Source organism: Geotrypetes seraphini, chromosome 1, assembly GCF_902459505.1.
Source record: "Geotrypetes seraphini chromosome 1, aGeoSer1.1, whole genome shotgun sequence".
NCBI lineage: Eukaryota > Metazoa > Chordata > Amphibia > Gymnophiona > Dermophiidae > Geotrypetes > Geotrypetes seraphini.
The window spans coordinates 405,672,304-405,688,374 of record NC_047084.1 but is presented as its reverse complement, the minus strand read 5'-3'; the positions used below and the strand labels follow the sequence as shown (position 1 = coordinate 405,688,374).

At 43.5% G+C, this 16,071-nt stretch overlaps 1 protein-coding gene across 3 annotated transcripts in view; it reads right to left on the bottom strand.

The window, feature by feature from the left end:
* ELP1 (elongator complex protein 1) overlaps positions 1 to 16,071 on the bottom strand; it is an 882,162-nt gene that overhangs the window by 198,059 nt on the left and 668,032 nt on the right. For all 3 annotated transcript variants that reach the window (XM_033918172.1, XM_033918151.1, XM_033918160.1), the window contains exon 32: positions 1,655 to 1,763. In XM_033918172.1, coding sequence (XP_033774063.1) covers positions 1,655 to 1,763 — 109 coding nt within the window. The remainder of the gene's footprint in view (positions 1 to 1,654; positions 1,764 to 16,071) is intronic.

Genomic DNA, 16,071 nt, shown 5'->3' with positions numbered 1-16,071 from the left:
CAGAATGTCGACTGGGGCACCATTGTCTATCTGCTTGTTTACTCCCTCGAAGAAGTGCAGCAAGTTCGTCAAGAAAGTTCTTCCCTTGCTGAAGCCGTGCTGGCTGGTCCTCATCAGATCGTGTCCGTTAAAATGATCAATGATGCGGTCATTTATCAGCGCTTCTAATATCTTTCCCAGCACCGAGGTCAGATTCACCGGTCTGTAGTTTCCCGGATCTCCCCTCGAACCTTTCTTGAAGATTGGCGTAACATTCGCCACTTTCCAGTCATCTGGAATCCTTCCCGATTTGATCGACAGATTGGCTATTAGTTTAAGCAGTTCAGCTATAGCCCCTTTCAGTTCCTTGATTCTTCGAGCCTTTCCCTCTCACTCTCTGCGCCTCACACTGACACTTTTTCAAGTGCTGCGGGCAAAGAGGAATTCGGGATTAAAAAAAAAAATTATTATTATTGTTTTTGATGAGATTCATTATTCCCTTCTTCAACCCCTCTCCCCCGTGAAAAAGATACATCCCGCCAGGCCACTCACCATTTAAAATGCTTGATGATTTTTTCCTCCTACACATTTTCAGGTACGTTGCCCACAAATTATTAACTAAAACAAGTAATTCAACATCTATAGAAACACATGTTTCAATGCATATATTTCAAATTAGCAAAGAATAGGTTTAGGAGCAAACACCTCAGGCCACTTATACCCCATTCCTTTCTCACACGCCAACACTTAGGATGTGACAGCCATGAAAATTCTGCATCTTAACACTAATCACTGCAGTACAAGAACAGAATCTTGTGTTGCAAGTTAAAATTTTATAGCAAATTCATTTTAGAAGCATGGAACAACCTTTTTGTATATCTATGTGTGATCACATACAATACCACACATTTACCAATCTAACCACTAAGCAACAATTCAAAGCGTATGCCTGAACAATCCATGTGCTCAGACAACCATCACAAGGAATATCAGGGCTCTGAGTCTAAGCCATTCATGTTCACTTGTAATTTTTTCCTTTTCTTTCAGATTCAGCCCTCCAGTATTCAGAGGCTCCTCTTTTCCCTCCTCCTCCCCATGCTGCCGCCCCCCCTCCACCCTGTGGCGCAAGCAAGTGACTGACCGTGGTCAAAAGAGCATGCGTGTTTGCGAAGTCTATAAAACGTTGAGGAGATGGAATCCTGCGGGCTAAAGCCGAAGGCAAGGCGATCCCACGATAGCCTGGGCGACTACGCAGTCTCTCTTCTCTCACTCGCACATATACGTACGCAGGACTCGGAACTCTCTCACTCAGTCAATCATACACATATACAAACCGCCGCAGAATGGGGCCACCCGGTGCTTTGCTGCGCATGACGATGGCAAGAGAAAGGGCTAAGGAACACATGGGCAAACTACAGCCGCGGGCCGGATTTAAAAAACTAAACAGGCCGGATATGGCCCATGGGCCGTAGTTTGCTCATGTCTGAGTTAAGAAGTGTATTCTTTGTTCCAGTGCATTACTGTTGGGAACCTGTCCCCATTATCATTCTTTCCATACTCACAGGTCCTTATAATTTGGAATATAGTCCCATACACAACTGTATATAAAAATCTCCAGTTAAATTTCAGATTTTTCACAGTTTAGATGCAAAGGGTGGAAAGACAGGGTACGTACGAAGATATCCTGGAATTGCTGTGAGAATATTTGCCACTCATGTCACTGGCTGTCAAGGTACTGCTAGTGTCTGAAAAGAAGTCGCCCAGAACCTCAGGTGCCTTTTCATCTACAAAACAAAGCATTAATGTGAATGGAAAACATTTGCATCTCCCATGATATCACAACCACCACAAAAGGCCAGGATACTGTAAAACTAGTTTAAATGCACTTAATTTTGTAATTCAGTTAGCATAAAAAGTAGATACCTGTGTCTTTAAAGAACACAACCTTATACAAAGTTTGCACAAAAGGCAAGTTCATAACTAAATATATATTTAAGTCAGGACTGCAATTCTATAAACTAGGCATTAATATTTATGCACCCATAAATATTAATGCCTAGGAAGAACTTCGGAGATGAGAACACAACTCTCTGGATAAGTGAACATTATTTTGCTCTATGCTTTGATTATTTTGAGATAAAAAATGGTAAGTTCCTTTATAAAAGCAATTTAAATTTTAAGGGAGCAAACTTCACTTATTAGCTAGTTTCCATAGTATAAAAGCCTTCTTCCACATAGTTTTAAATTTGAACTTCTTGCTAGAGATACATAGAAACTTAACTATTACAGCTTAAATCATTAACAGGTGGAGGGGCATAATCAAACAAAACGTCTAAGTCCCCTTTTGGCCTAAGGCCTTAAACGTTGAAAGTAAAAGCAGAGAAAATGTCCATTATCAAAAAAAACGTCCAAAAGGAGGTTTTTTTTGATAATGGCCTGCCTCTACGTTCAGCTGTTTAAACGCCCAGACCACCACTACGTCTAAACTTATACCATATAATCAACCTAAAAAAAGCTTAAGCCCCAAACGTCCAAAACAAGAGCTTTTAGGCGAAGGAGGAGCTTTCCCCTCCTCTAAAAATGTCTCTTTTCTCTCTTTACTTCGTTTAGAGGCAGGGGAAAGGCCTAAGCTGGTTTTAGATAAGTCTAAAACTAGCTTTGATTATGGGTACTTGGACGATCAGGCTTTTTGATCGTCCAAGTAGCCGTTTAGGCCACTTTTTAAACTTTTTTTTTTAATTATGAGCCCCATAGGCTCTGGAAGGCACAGCAGGGCCTAACTCAAGTCTTCTTCCTCACTTAACCTCCGCAACTACCACCCACCCCTAGCATATCTCTTTATTTATAGTCAATTATTCTAATTAGGATAACAGACGGAGTGTTTATAAGAACATAAGTAGTGCCTCTGCTGGGTCAGACCACAGGTCCATCACGCCCAGCAGTCCGCTCCTGCGGCGGCCCAACAGGTCATGACCTGTCTGAATCACCCCTTGGTTTCTCATCGAAGTCCTATCTTCCCATCAAATTCTTGACCCTTTGTCCCCGCACCCCTTTCAGTACCCTACGATCCCTTTGTCCCTCAGGAATCTGTCCAATCCCTGTTTGAATCCCTATACTGTATTCTGCCTGATCACTTCCTCCGGGAGCGCATTCCATGTGTCCACGACCCTTTGGGTGAAGAAAAACTTCCTTGCATTTGTCTTGAACCTATCCCCCTTCAGTTTCTCCGAGTGCCCCCTTGTACCCGTTGTCCCTCTCAGTCTGAAGAACCTGTCCCTATCCACCCTCTCTATGCCTCTCAGGATTTTGAAGGTCTCTATCATATCTCCCCTGAGCCTCCTCTTTTCCAGAGAGAAGAGACCCAGCTTATCCAGCCTCTCAGCGTATGGGCAGTTTTCCAGCCCTCTTACCAGCTTCGTTGCTCTTCTTTGGACTCTCTCAAGTACCGCCATGTCCTTCTTGAGGTGCGGCGACCAATACTGAACGCAGTATTCCAGATGCGGGCGCACCATCGCCCGATATAGTGGCATGATGACTTCCCGCGTCCTGGTTGTGATACCCTTCTTTATGATGCCCAGCATCCTGTTGGCTTTTTTCGCTGCTGCTGCACACTGTGCGGATGGCTTCATTGATGCATCCACTAGCACACCCAAGTCTCTCTCAAGTCCGCTGTCTCCCAGCAGTGCCCCCCCCCCCATTTTGTAGTTGAACAACGGGTTCTTATTTCCTATATGCATAACCTTGCATTTCTCAACGTTAAAGCGCATTTGCCATTTGTTTGCCCAGTCTTCCAGCTTGTCCAGGTCCCTTTGCAGGTCCTCACACTCCTCCCTGGTCCTAACTCTTCCGCAGAGTTTGGTATCGTCCGCAAATTTTATAACCTCGCATTTTGCCGCATTATTACAGACTCTTATTAAATTTCATTATTTGCTAAGAATCAAACATTACGTAATGCACACAATATAAATCTAAGTCTTTTTATACTAGTTTAATAGTAACATAGTAGATGACGGCAGATAAAGACCCGAATGATCCATCCAGTATGCCCAACCCTACCAACTCTTTAAATTACTGAATTAAAATTTTCCTTCTTCTTAACTATTGCTGGGCCAGAACCTAGAGCTCTGCCCGGTACTATGCTTAGGTTCTATCTACTGCAGTCTCCATCAAAGCTCACTCCAGCCTATTTAAACCATCCCAGCCATTGAATCCCTCCCCAGCCCATCCTCATTCAAACGGCCATAAACTATGCAAGTCTGCGCAGTACTGGCCTTAATTTTTTTCTGATTTGAGATCCTCTGTGTTCATCCCATGCTTTTAAAAACTCTGCCACTGTTTCCCTCTCCACCAGCGCAATAATAGTAAGATGTAGACAATAATCCAGCAGCGAGTGGGGTGCTTTTCAGTCTTTTGCATTGAATGGCACATGGGAAGATTAGGTACTTACCTCAGTAATCTTCTTGCTAGTAAATAGGGCACATCATTCTTGGATAGTCAATCCCTTCTTGTGAGATTCTGTGTAGAGAGCCTCATTAGCAATTTTCCCTCTGCCTCCCATCACTCTGGGCTGACCTGCAATTCCTCAGTTCGTATCAAAGTAGATGGTCAGCCCTAGAGAGGAAATGGTTTGGGGACACTCCCCGAGAAACAAGTCTGTTCTGCTCATATTACAACACAACACTTAAAACATGAACCAATGAAACATACAAGGTGCTACCCAAAAGTCCAGGGAATTCAATTGTAAAAAAAAAAAAAAAAAAAAAATGCTTACTGAAATTCCTAGTTTCCATCCACTTTCGATTCTATACTGAGCGGCGCACATCGCAGGCAGCGACAAAGGATTTCTGTGGGCTGAGGAGGGAATGCTGACCTCCGTGACTCTGAACCCCCCTCTATGTGAAGCTTAAGCAAAAAGGAAAACAAAAATAAAAAAAGGCAAAGCAGTATCACCTACCGCAAAAAGATCACGAGTGAACTGTTGTGGACCCAATTTCTCAACCAACTCCCCCCTTTTCCTAAACATGCCGACCCAAATTCCAACTGGCATAATTGGGTAACCCTTTCCGGGACTACCTACCATGCTCTTACCCCTTTGTCTACTAAACCTATCTCCCACTCCCGCAAGGCTCCCTGGTATCTTCCATACCACAGGGAATTAAAGCTGAAATGTCGAGCCCTGGAACGTAAATGGAAAAAATTGAAATCCCCTTCAGACAGACAATCCTGGAGAGACAACATCAAGTTCTATGACACAGTACTAAAAAAAGCAAGGAAGAATTTCTATGGAGATAAAATCACCAGATCAAAAAACCAAAATAGTACACTGTTCAACATCTGGCGCAACCTAACCTCAAAAAACGATTCCACCTTTCCCCTTTCCCCCAAATCCGCAAACGACCTAGCTAAATTTTTCAATGAAAAATTACGGAGTTCTTTCCCCCCAGCAGTCTCTTACAATTCTCTGCCTCCACAACGACTCCAACCCTATCCCTGCTGATAGATCCTGGACTGCCTTTGAACTTGTATCTGAATCCCAGATCTCTAAACTCTGTCTCAAACTGAAATCCTGCAATTGCATTCTGGATCCTTTCCCTTCCTACTTTTACGAAAACATTCCCGCACAGGCCATCTCCTCCCTTACCAGGCTTATAAATTCTGCTTTACTATCGAGCCTGTTCTCCACAGAAATGGGACACATTGCCTTGTCCCCTCTTCTGAAAAAAGACGATCTCGACCCTTCCTTACCATCTAACTACCACCCCATAGCAAATATCCCTCTCCTAACTAAACTGCTAGAGGCCATAGTCGCCACCCAGCTCTCTTCTTACCTAGAGAGATTCTCCATCCTCTATCCCTACCAATATGGCTTCAGACCCAGTTTCAGCACTGAATCACTCAGAGTTTCCTTAATTTCTAAGGTGCAACAACTACATTCTCGTAACAAATTTGCTGTCCTATTACAATTTGATCTCTCTGCAGCTTTCGATGTTGTCCACCACGACATACTACTTTATCAACTTTCCGAGATAGGAATTGAATCCACCGTCCTAAAGTGGTTCTCAAACTTCCTACGCTCTCGCTCCTACACTGTCAACACAAATGGCACCATATCCGTTCCTTGGACACCATCTTGCGGTGTCCCTCAGGGATCATCCCTATCCCCTATTCTCTTTAACATCTATATATCTGCCTGAAACTCCTCCAATTATCCCCCCTTGAAACAATCTACACATATGCTGATGACATCCTTGTCCTCCTTGAGACAGACCAGAACCTCACCAACCTCCACAAGAACATTACAGCTTGCATAAAGAGACTCCATTCCTGGTCCTTCTCAGTACAGATGAAATTGCATGAATCAAAAACAAAATTACTCTGGCTCGGCCCAAAATTAGAACACCTGCCCACCCTCTTCGCACTACCCTCAGGCACTGCACTGCAGCTTGAGTTCTCAAGCAAGGTCCTTGGCATCATTATCGATTCTTCTCTCTCCCTCAATGACCACCTCAACTCCTTGGCTAAATCATGCTTTTTCAGCCTCCACATGCTGAGGAAAGTACATAAGAACATAAGAATTTGCCTCCGCTGGGTCCAGACCAGAGGTCCATCCCGCCCAGCGGTCCGCTCCCGTGGCGGCCCTCCAGGCCCATCACCTGTGCAATGGGCCTTGACTATTCCTATAACCTACCTCAACTCCTATCTGTACCCCTCAATCCGCTTATCCTCTAGGAACCTATCCAAACCTTCTTTGAAGCCCTGTAACGTGCTCTGGCCTATCATGGCCTCCGGAAGCACGTTCCATGTCTTCCTAGCGTTTGTTCTAAACATGCCCCCTTTTAATTTCTCCGAATGCCCCTTTGTACTTGTGGTTCCCCACAGTGTGAAGAATCTGTCCCTGTCTACCTTTTCTATGCCCTTCAGGATTTTGAAGGTTGCTATCATGTCTCCTCTAAGTCTCCGTTTTTCCAGGGAGAATAGCCCCAGCTTTTTCAGCCTGTCAGCATATGAGAAGTTTTCCATACCCTTTATCAGTTTAGTCGCTCTTCTCTGGACTCCTTCAAGTACCACCATGTCCTTCTTGAGGTACGGCGACCAGTACTGGACACAGTACTTCAGATGCGGGCGCACCATTGCACGGTACAGTGGCAAGATGACTTCCTTCGTCCTGGCCGTGATACCCTTCTTAATGATACCCAACATTTGGTTTGCTTTCCTTGAGGCTGTCGCACATTGTGCCAACGCCTTCAATGTTGTGTTTACCATCACCCCCAGGTCTCTTTCAAGGTTACTTACCCCTAGCAGTGATCCCTCCATTTTGTAGCTGAACATCGGGTTCTTTTTCCCTACATGCATGACCTTGCATTTCTCTATGTTAAAGCTCATTTGCCACTTTTTTGCCCACTCTTCCAGTGTCGTCAGGTCCCTTTGCAGGTCCTCACAGTCTTCCGCGGTTCTAACACTGCTGCAGAGTTTGGTATCATCCGCAAATTTTATAACCTCACAATTTGTTCCCGCCTCCAGGTCGTTAATAAATATATTGAACAGGAGCGGTCCCAGCACCGACCCCTGTGGAACTCTGCTCGTGACCCATTGCCAGTCTGAGTAATGGCCCTTTACTCCAACCCTCTGTTTCCTGCCTGCCAGCCAGTTTTTGATCCATCGGTGGACATCCCCTTGCACAACGTGGTTCCACAGCTTCTTAAGCAGCCGTTCATGGGGTACCTTGTCGAAGGCTTTTTGGAAGTCAAGGTAAATGATGTCTATGGATTCCCCTTTATCCATCTGACTGTTTATTCCCTCAAAGAAGTACAGTAAGTTTGTGAGGCATGACCTTCCCTTGCAGAAGCTGTGCTGGCTCACCCTCAGTTGTCCATTGTTTTCTATGTGTTCACAGATGCTGTCCTTAATCAGTGCTTCCATCATCTTTCCCGGGACCGAGGTCAAGCTTATCGGCCTGTAGTTTCCTGGGTCACCCCTTGAACCCTTTTTAAAGATGGGCGTGACATTTGCTATTTTCTAGTCCTCCGGTATCTCCACAGTTTTTAAGGATAGGTTGCATATTTAGCGAAGTGGTTCCGCTATTTCGTTCCTTAGCTCTTTGAGTACCCTTGGGTGGATGCCATCCGGGCCCGGTGATTTGTCGCTCTTGTCTTACCTCTAAGTTAGACCAGCTTTTCATCCTGGTCCCCATTTATGATCTCCTCGGGTTCTGGAATATTGGATGTGTCCTCTCTTGTGAAGACTGATGAGAAGAACTTATTTAACCAGACAGCTATCTCTTTTTCTTCCTTTACCACTCCCTTCTTGTCTCCATCATCCAATGGTCCCACTTCTTCCCTGGCCGGTTGCTTCCCCTTTACATACCTGAAGAATGGTTTGAAGTTTGTTGCTTCCCCCGCCAGTCTCTCCTCATATTCTCTTTTTGCTTTCCTAACCACTCAGTGACATTCTCTTTGGTGTCCTTTGTGTTCTTTCTGGTTTTCCTTTGTTTGGTCCTTTTTCCATTTTTTGAAAGATGCTTTTTTGTCACTTATCGCCTTTTTCAGTGCATTTGTTATCCATACTGGGTTTTTTGTTCGATTCTTTTTGCACCCTTTCCTGAACCTGGGGACGTACAGGTTCTGTGCCTCTTGCACCGTTCCTTTGAGTAGGGACAAGGCTTTTTCTACGGTCTCCATCCTCCCTGAGTTGCCGCTGAGTTTCTTTCCCACCATATTCCTCATGGCATCGTAATTTCCTTTTCTGAAATTGAGTGCTGTTGTTGTGGTTCTTATCACCTTTGATGACCCACTTCCTAGCTTGCATTTGATCATGTTGTGATCACTGTTTCCTAGTGGCGCTAGTACTGCCACCTCCTTTGCGGGTCCCCCTAGCCCATTGAGGACTAGGTCAAGAGTGGCATCTCCCCGTGTTGGTTCCGTGACCAGCTGTTCCATGAAACAGTCCCTCTTAGCCTTCAGGAATTTGGTCTCCCTCGTGCAGTCTGAGTGTCCAATACTCCAGTCTATCCCAGGGTAGTTGAAGTCCCCCATCACCACCACACTTCCGCTTTTGTATACCTGCCTCAATTCAGCCTCCAGGTCCCGGTCGATTGTTTCCGGTTGTCTAGGTGGGCGATAGTACAGTCCCAATTTGATGTCTGCTCCAGTTCCCCCTTGTAGCTTGACCATAGTGATTCCAAGCAGTCCGCCCTTACTGTTGTTTCCATCCTGGTTGAAGGAATTGAGTCCTGTATATATATCGCTATTCCTCCACCCTTCTTGTGTGTCCTGTCTCTCCTATAGAATTTGTACCCTGTTATGACCACATCCCATTTGTTGTCCTCAGTCCACCATGTTTCTGTGATTCCAATTATGTCCAAGTCCTTTTTACTGGCTATGACTTCCAGCTCTCCCATTTTGGCTCTTAGGCTCCTAGCATTAGTGTATAGGCAATTTAAGTCCCGGTTGTTTGCCTTCCTCTCTGGTTCTCCTCGTGGTTTGGCGCTTCTGCCGACCCCCTCATGGGTTGCCAGCCTCCGAGCCTTGTTACATTCATCCTCATCCTGCGGTGCGTCTGTGTCGTCCTCAGCCTGCTTCCCCATGTTTGGATGCCCCTCTGGTTCTTGTTGTTCCCTCTTAATTCTGCTTGCTAGGTTCATTTGTGCTTTGGGCCCCTGCATTGCGTCCTTGGGTCCATTTTCCATAAGTTCCCACTCAGCCCCGAGCCCTCTTTTACAATTTCCTGGTTTAGTATCCTTGTTTGATACTTTGGTCCGATGTGTCGAGGTCAGATCAACTATCGGCTTTCCCCTTCTCCTCAGTTTAAAGCCAAGTCTATGCCGCCAACAACATTTTGCCGTACTTGTCCAATCCATCATCCTCTCCAAATTAGACTACTGCAATGCCATCTACTTAAGCCTATGAAAAAAAAGTCTTCAAAGACTCCAGCTAATCCAGAATACTGCAGCTAAGTTGATCTTTGCAAAATGCAAGTCTGACCACGTCTCCCCTCTCCTAGCCAAACTTCACTGGCTCCCAGTGATTTCCAGAATCCATTTCAAATGCTCCTGCCTGGCTTTTAAGATCATTCACGGCATCCTTCCTCCCTTAATCCCACTATCTTATAACTCCTCGAGTCCTGAATCTATCAGACCCACCCAAAGGTATAAATTATCCTTCCCCTCTCTACACGGTATTTGCTATGCAGGCAAACTGGGAAAATTCCTTCTCTTCAGAATCACAGGTCTTTGGAACGACCTTACTACCCCGCTGTGGAACCTGGGCTCCCTCCAATTATTCCGCAAGCAACTGAAAACCTGGCTTTTCACTAAAATGTAATTCTATCCCCCCTTACTCTTCTCTTCTATATATAAGTTCATGTAAACCTTTTTTTTCCTTCTCTTCCTATATTTTAAGTTCTTGTAAACCGTGCCGAGCTCCACAACATCCGTGGAGATGATGAGGTATATAAACTTAAGGTTTAGTTTAGTATTTGAAGATTCTTTGGAGAACTGGGAGAAAAAAATGCCGGCAAACACCCCCCCCCCTGAGGAGAGTTGCCCTTGGGAAGGAGGGCTCCTGCGTGGCCTCCGGTGTGGACTAGGAGCCGCTCATTAGACACCATGTGAGTTGGGAGAGAGTGCGTCAGAGGCGAAGATAGAACGAGCGGTTCTGCCCCGGAGGAGACATGGTGATCCAGCGGTTTTGGCCATAAAGGAAGAACTTCAGCAGTGGGCCCTGGAAATAAATAATAAAGTGGCTGCTGTGAAGGGGAAAATTAAAGACGCTGTAAAAGAAATAAGGCAAGATTTGGCGGACCTGCTGGGGCGAGTGGAGGAAAATGAGTTGGTTAGCAAGATATAATATTGGTGACAATAGGATACGAGGGGTCCCCGACACTGAGGTATATATGCTAATGTAGGGTCATGAAATGGCTAACTGTTGTTTGAAATACTGCTCTGGCCTACATAGCTGGAAACAGTGCACAATCTGCTGACATCATCTGCCTGAAATGTATGTCCCTGCCTTACCACATTGTAAGCTAAATAGATAAGAGTTTGAGCCATGATGTATCCTGCCCTCATAAACATGTAACATTTAGAACTGCAAGGCTTAGATAAGCAGATAAATGAACTAGCTCCCTATAGGACTGTAAGTTGTACCCCTGAACCTATTGCAAGTGCTGGCTTAGGACCAATATAATTGAAGAAAAGTTATAGAAATAACAAATGAGAAGTTGTAGTTTTTGCATATATTAGTTTGCATATGTTTAGTGAAAAGGACATAAAAGTCCGTGCATTTCCTGTTTCTGACACTCTTGTAAGCAGGTTGCTCACTGCACAAGAGTCCGGCATGCTGTAAATAAAACTGTTGTACTTTCTTCAAGCCTCTGACTTTGTATGTCCAAGTGACCTTTCACTGCGAAAGTGGTGCAAGAAATATTTGCTTGTATGTTAACCTCTGAGAGCGCAGAAAAAACCTCCCTAGCCACAGTGAAAATAGATAGGGCTCACAGAGTAGCAGGTTCCAGAATGTCTGAAAAGCCTCGGGATATGGCCTACATAATTTTGTGGATTAAGAGCGATTGATCCGTAAGGCCAGAAAACAGGGTACGGTGACCTGGCAGATTTACAACATTGAGATATTTCAGGATTTATCTGCTATCACTTTACAAAAGAGGAGGGAATTTCGCCCAATTCTTACTTTTGAAAAAAGAATTTGCATTTTAAATGGCTGTTTCCATTTGACCTTTTGATAACAATGGTACTCATAAAAAAGTTGTTACTGTGACTGAAGCAGAGGATTATTTAACTAAGGAGGGCTTGATGGAATTAACTGGGCTGGCTACTGGTTCAACAGCATTACAAAAATTGGAAAAGTATCATTGGCAGGAGACCACTACTAGATAACACAGTAACATAGTAGATGACGGCAGATAAAGACCTGAATCGTCTATCCAGTCTGCCCAACCTGATTCAATTTAAATTTTTCAAATTTTTTCTTCTTAGCTATTTCTGGACAAGAATCCAAAGCTCTACCCGGTACTATGCTTGAGTTCCAACTGCCGAAATCTCCGTCAAAACTGACTCCAGCCCATCTACACCCTCCCAGCCATCGAAGCCCTCCCCAGCGGCCATATACAGACAGACATAGACCGTGTAAAAAAATCAAGAAATTTTAAAGGGAAAATCTGATAGTCATTCCTCAGCTCAGAAAGCAGAAGTACTAGCTATCCAGATGTATTACAGCACACATGTTCACATGTAGACATTAGCACTATAGAATGACACGGTGACAAAATTCATCACCGTTCCCGTCCCCGCGGATAACCGCAGGAAACCATCTTCATGTCATTCTTTAAAGAGAGAGGGAAGAATCAGAGTATGAATGGCCACAACCATTGACCCTCAAGCTTTGCTTTGAAGAATGCTGGTGTAGAAGGACTGAAGTTGAAATAGACACTAGAAAATGACATGGGATTATTTCCCGCGGTTATCCGCGGGGACGGGAACGGTGATGAATTTTGTCACCGTGTCATTCTCTAGCACATCTCATGAGTGTCCTCTGATGAATCCTTTACAGTGTCTACAAGGGATGGCGTAAATATTGGACAGATATGAGGGGGGCAGAATTCTTTTCCTACAATTCCAGATTTAGGGTGCCACCTACTATTTATTGAATCTTTATGGTTCCAACATTTTTTCCCTGGAGTTCTATGATACTATCCTAGCAGTTCTATGATACTATCCTAGCAGCTGAAGACTAACATGGTTATGGACCCACAGTGGGATCAGAATGGTGTGCCCAAGGACAATGTATCCTTCTTTCATACATTTTGTGATACTTTAAAGCCGCTAGATTCTTGGCGGGTTCTTCATATGGACAAGTGAGCATATTTCACAGGCACATGGCACCTACTCCCATATCGATTACATTCATCTTAGTGAGATTAGCTTTAAGTTTCAAGTTTATTAAAATTTTGATGTAAACGCAATATCAAATATTTTCAATGCGTATAACAATAATAATTTGGGGGGACAAAATAAGACAATTTATACTAATAAACATACAGTCGATATACATAATTAAATAGTGATACATAAGGAAAGAGGGGGTGAATTACAATTGTTTAAGAAAATAGAAAAACATTTAAGGAGAAACAACATCAGGAGGGTAATTAAAAATATTTTAAACAAAACTAGGTCTAAAAGTGAATAGGAGAAATTGTGATCTGGTTAAATTTAAGTGTTTGATCCTAAGATTGTTGATAGAAAAAGTTATCCAATCTATGACTCATATGCATCTTTGTATAGGTGGCTTTTTAGTGTGCTTTTAAATTTTTATAAAGAGGTTTCAGCACGTAGATAAATTGGTAGCTTGTTCCAAAGCTGGGGTGCTAGGATAGAAAAAATTGTAGCTCTTCTAGAGCCTATTATTTTCAGAGACGGAATGGTCAGCAGATGCTGATCTGTTGATCTTAGAGATCTAGCTGGAGAATATGGTATTAAATAATGATGTAAGGATATTGGTGTATTGGTTTGTTGAATTTTGAAGGTTAGCAATGCAATTTTATATATTATTCTATGTGAGATAGGTAGCCAGTGTGCTTTTTGCAAAAGAGGAGTGACATGATCATATTTTTTGGAGTTAGTAATAATTTTTATTGCTGTGTTTTGTATAATTTGTAACCTTATTATTTCTTTCTGAGTTATGCCATGGTATAATGTGTCCATTTTAAATCTGCTAGTTTTATTTATTTTTAATTCTTTTTTTGTATAGTTTTTTTTAATTCTTTTTTATGTGTACCTATAAAACCATCTTAGCTGTAAGAATCAATTGTACTTAGCTTTAAGTAGCGTAGCTAAATCCAGCCAAAGCCAGGGAGTTTAACCCAACATGTTTCGCACCATACAGGCGCTGTGTCAAGGGTCTCCCTAAAAAATAAATAATAAAGAGGAGCGTTAGAGCGTGTTTTATCCTAACAATTTCCCCTTGAAATACTCAATTCATCTTAAAACCACATATTTCAAAATGTCCTTACCGAGGTGCAGCGTGTCATCCGACTCATTTAGTGTCTAGAGTAGAATGGCCGCGGCGTTCTCCTCAGCCCTTAAATATCCCTACTGTCTCATATGAAAAATCCAGCCCCTGGAGGATCATTGGATAAACTTCTAACCAATCACAGACATCCACTCTATCTCCCCATTCAACTCGTATGGTTCCACTGTATTCAGAGAGAATATCTGTCTCTGTTCAATGAGATTCAGTTTTTTATGGTCCTTCCCACCGTCCCTCCCGATGACTTTACATATGACCCGCCATCTCATATCCTCAACCTTATGGTGCATTGCCGTCCAGTGGGACACCAGGGGGGCCTGAGTAACATTGTGGAGAATTCGTGATTTGTGCTCAGTAAGCCTAACACGGATCATTCTTGATGTGCGCCCCACATATACTAAATCACAGGGGCACACAATCGCATATACAACGTCTTGAGTAGTGCAATCCGTGTCAGCCTTCGAGTGCAAGGTCACATCTCTCCCCGGAACCTGCCAGGATTCTCCCTCAATGGTTAATGAACACCATTGGCATTTTTTACAAGCCTTATGCTGTCCTCCCACCCTCTTAGGTCTCACCCCGTACTTTTGGAAATTGCACTTTCCAAAAGGTTTGCACAGCGGGAACTTATCCTGCAAGAATCAGAAGCCCTGGAGAATGACACTGGAGAAGTCCTCACTTGTGTACTCCCCTATTCAAAAGCAGTTAAAAAGGTGGTAGGAATGATGAGAAGACACTGGTGTATTGTCCAGACCCACCAGGCTTTACAGACGTTCCCTAGGATTGCTTACACTAGAGGCACTACTATAGCACAGAAGTGCAATTTCCAAAAGTACGGGGTGAGACCTAAGAGGGTGGGAGGACAGCATAAGGCTTGTAAAAAATGCCAATGGTGTTCATTAACCATTGAGGGAGAATCCTGGCAGGTTCCGGGGAGAGATGTGACCTTGCACTTGAAGGCTGACACGGATTGCACTACTCAAGACGTTGTATATGCGATTGTGTGCCCCTGTGATTTAGTATATGTGGGGCGCACATCAAGAATGATCCGTGTTAGGCTTACTGAGCACAAATCACGAATTCTCCACAATGTTACTCAGGCCCCCCTGGTGTCCCACTGGACGGCAATGCACCATAAGGTTGAGGATATGAGATGGCGGGTCATATGTAAAGTCATCGGGAGGGACGGTGGGAAGGACCATAAAAAACTGAATCTCATTGAACAGAGACAGATATTCTCTCTGAATACAGTGGAACCATACGAGTTGAATGGGGAGATAGAGTGGATGTCTGTGATTGGTTAGAAGTTTATCCAATGATCCTCCAGGGGCTGGATTTTTCATATGAGACAGTAGGGATATTTAAGGGCTGAGGAGAACGCCGCGGCCATTCTACTCTAGACACTAAATGAGTCGGATGACACGCTGCACCTCGGTAAGGACATTTTGAAATATGTGGTTTTAAGATGAATTGAGTATTTCAAGGGGAAATTGTTAGGATAAAACACGCTCTAACGCTCCTCTTTATTATTTATTTTTTAGGGAGACCCTTGACACAGCGCCTGTATGGTGCGAAACATGTTGGGTTAAACTCCCTGGCTTTGGCTGGATTTAGCTACGCTACTTAAAGCTAAGTACAATTAAGTACAATTGATTCTTACAGCTAAGATGGTTTTATAGGTACACATAAAAAAGAATTAAAAAAAACTATACAAAAAAAGAATTAAAAATAAATAAAACTAGCAGATTTAAAATGACTATGAGCGGCCAATGATGAAGTGCCACATAAATCTCACCGCAGTCAAGAGCTAGCACAGCGGCGGAGTGGTGGGGCTGAGGCGCATTCATAATCTATTGAAACGATTTGAAAATATTCCATAACGGTTTCTTTATATGATTACAACACATTTAGAGATTTGATCCCGGTAAACTAATATAAAAGGATAGCCATTTCCTCACAGGCTAATGGTATAATGTATTGCAGTAATCCAGCCTGGAAATAACCAAGGAGTGAATTAGAACATTAAGAGCTTTGGGTTCTAAGACTTTGGCTA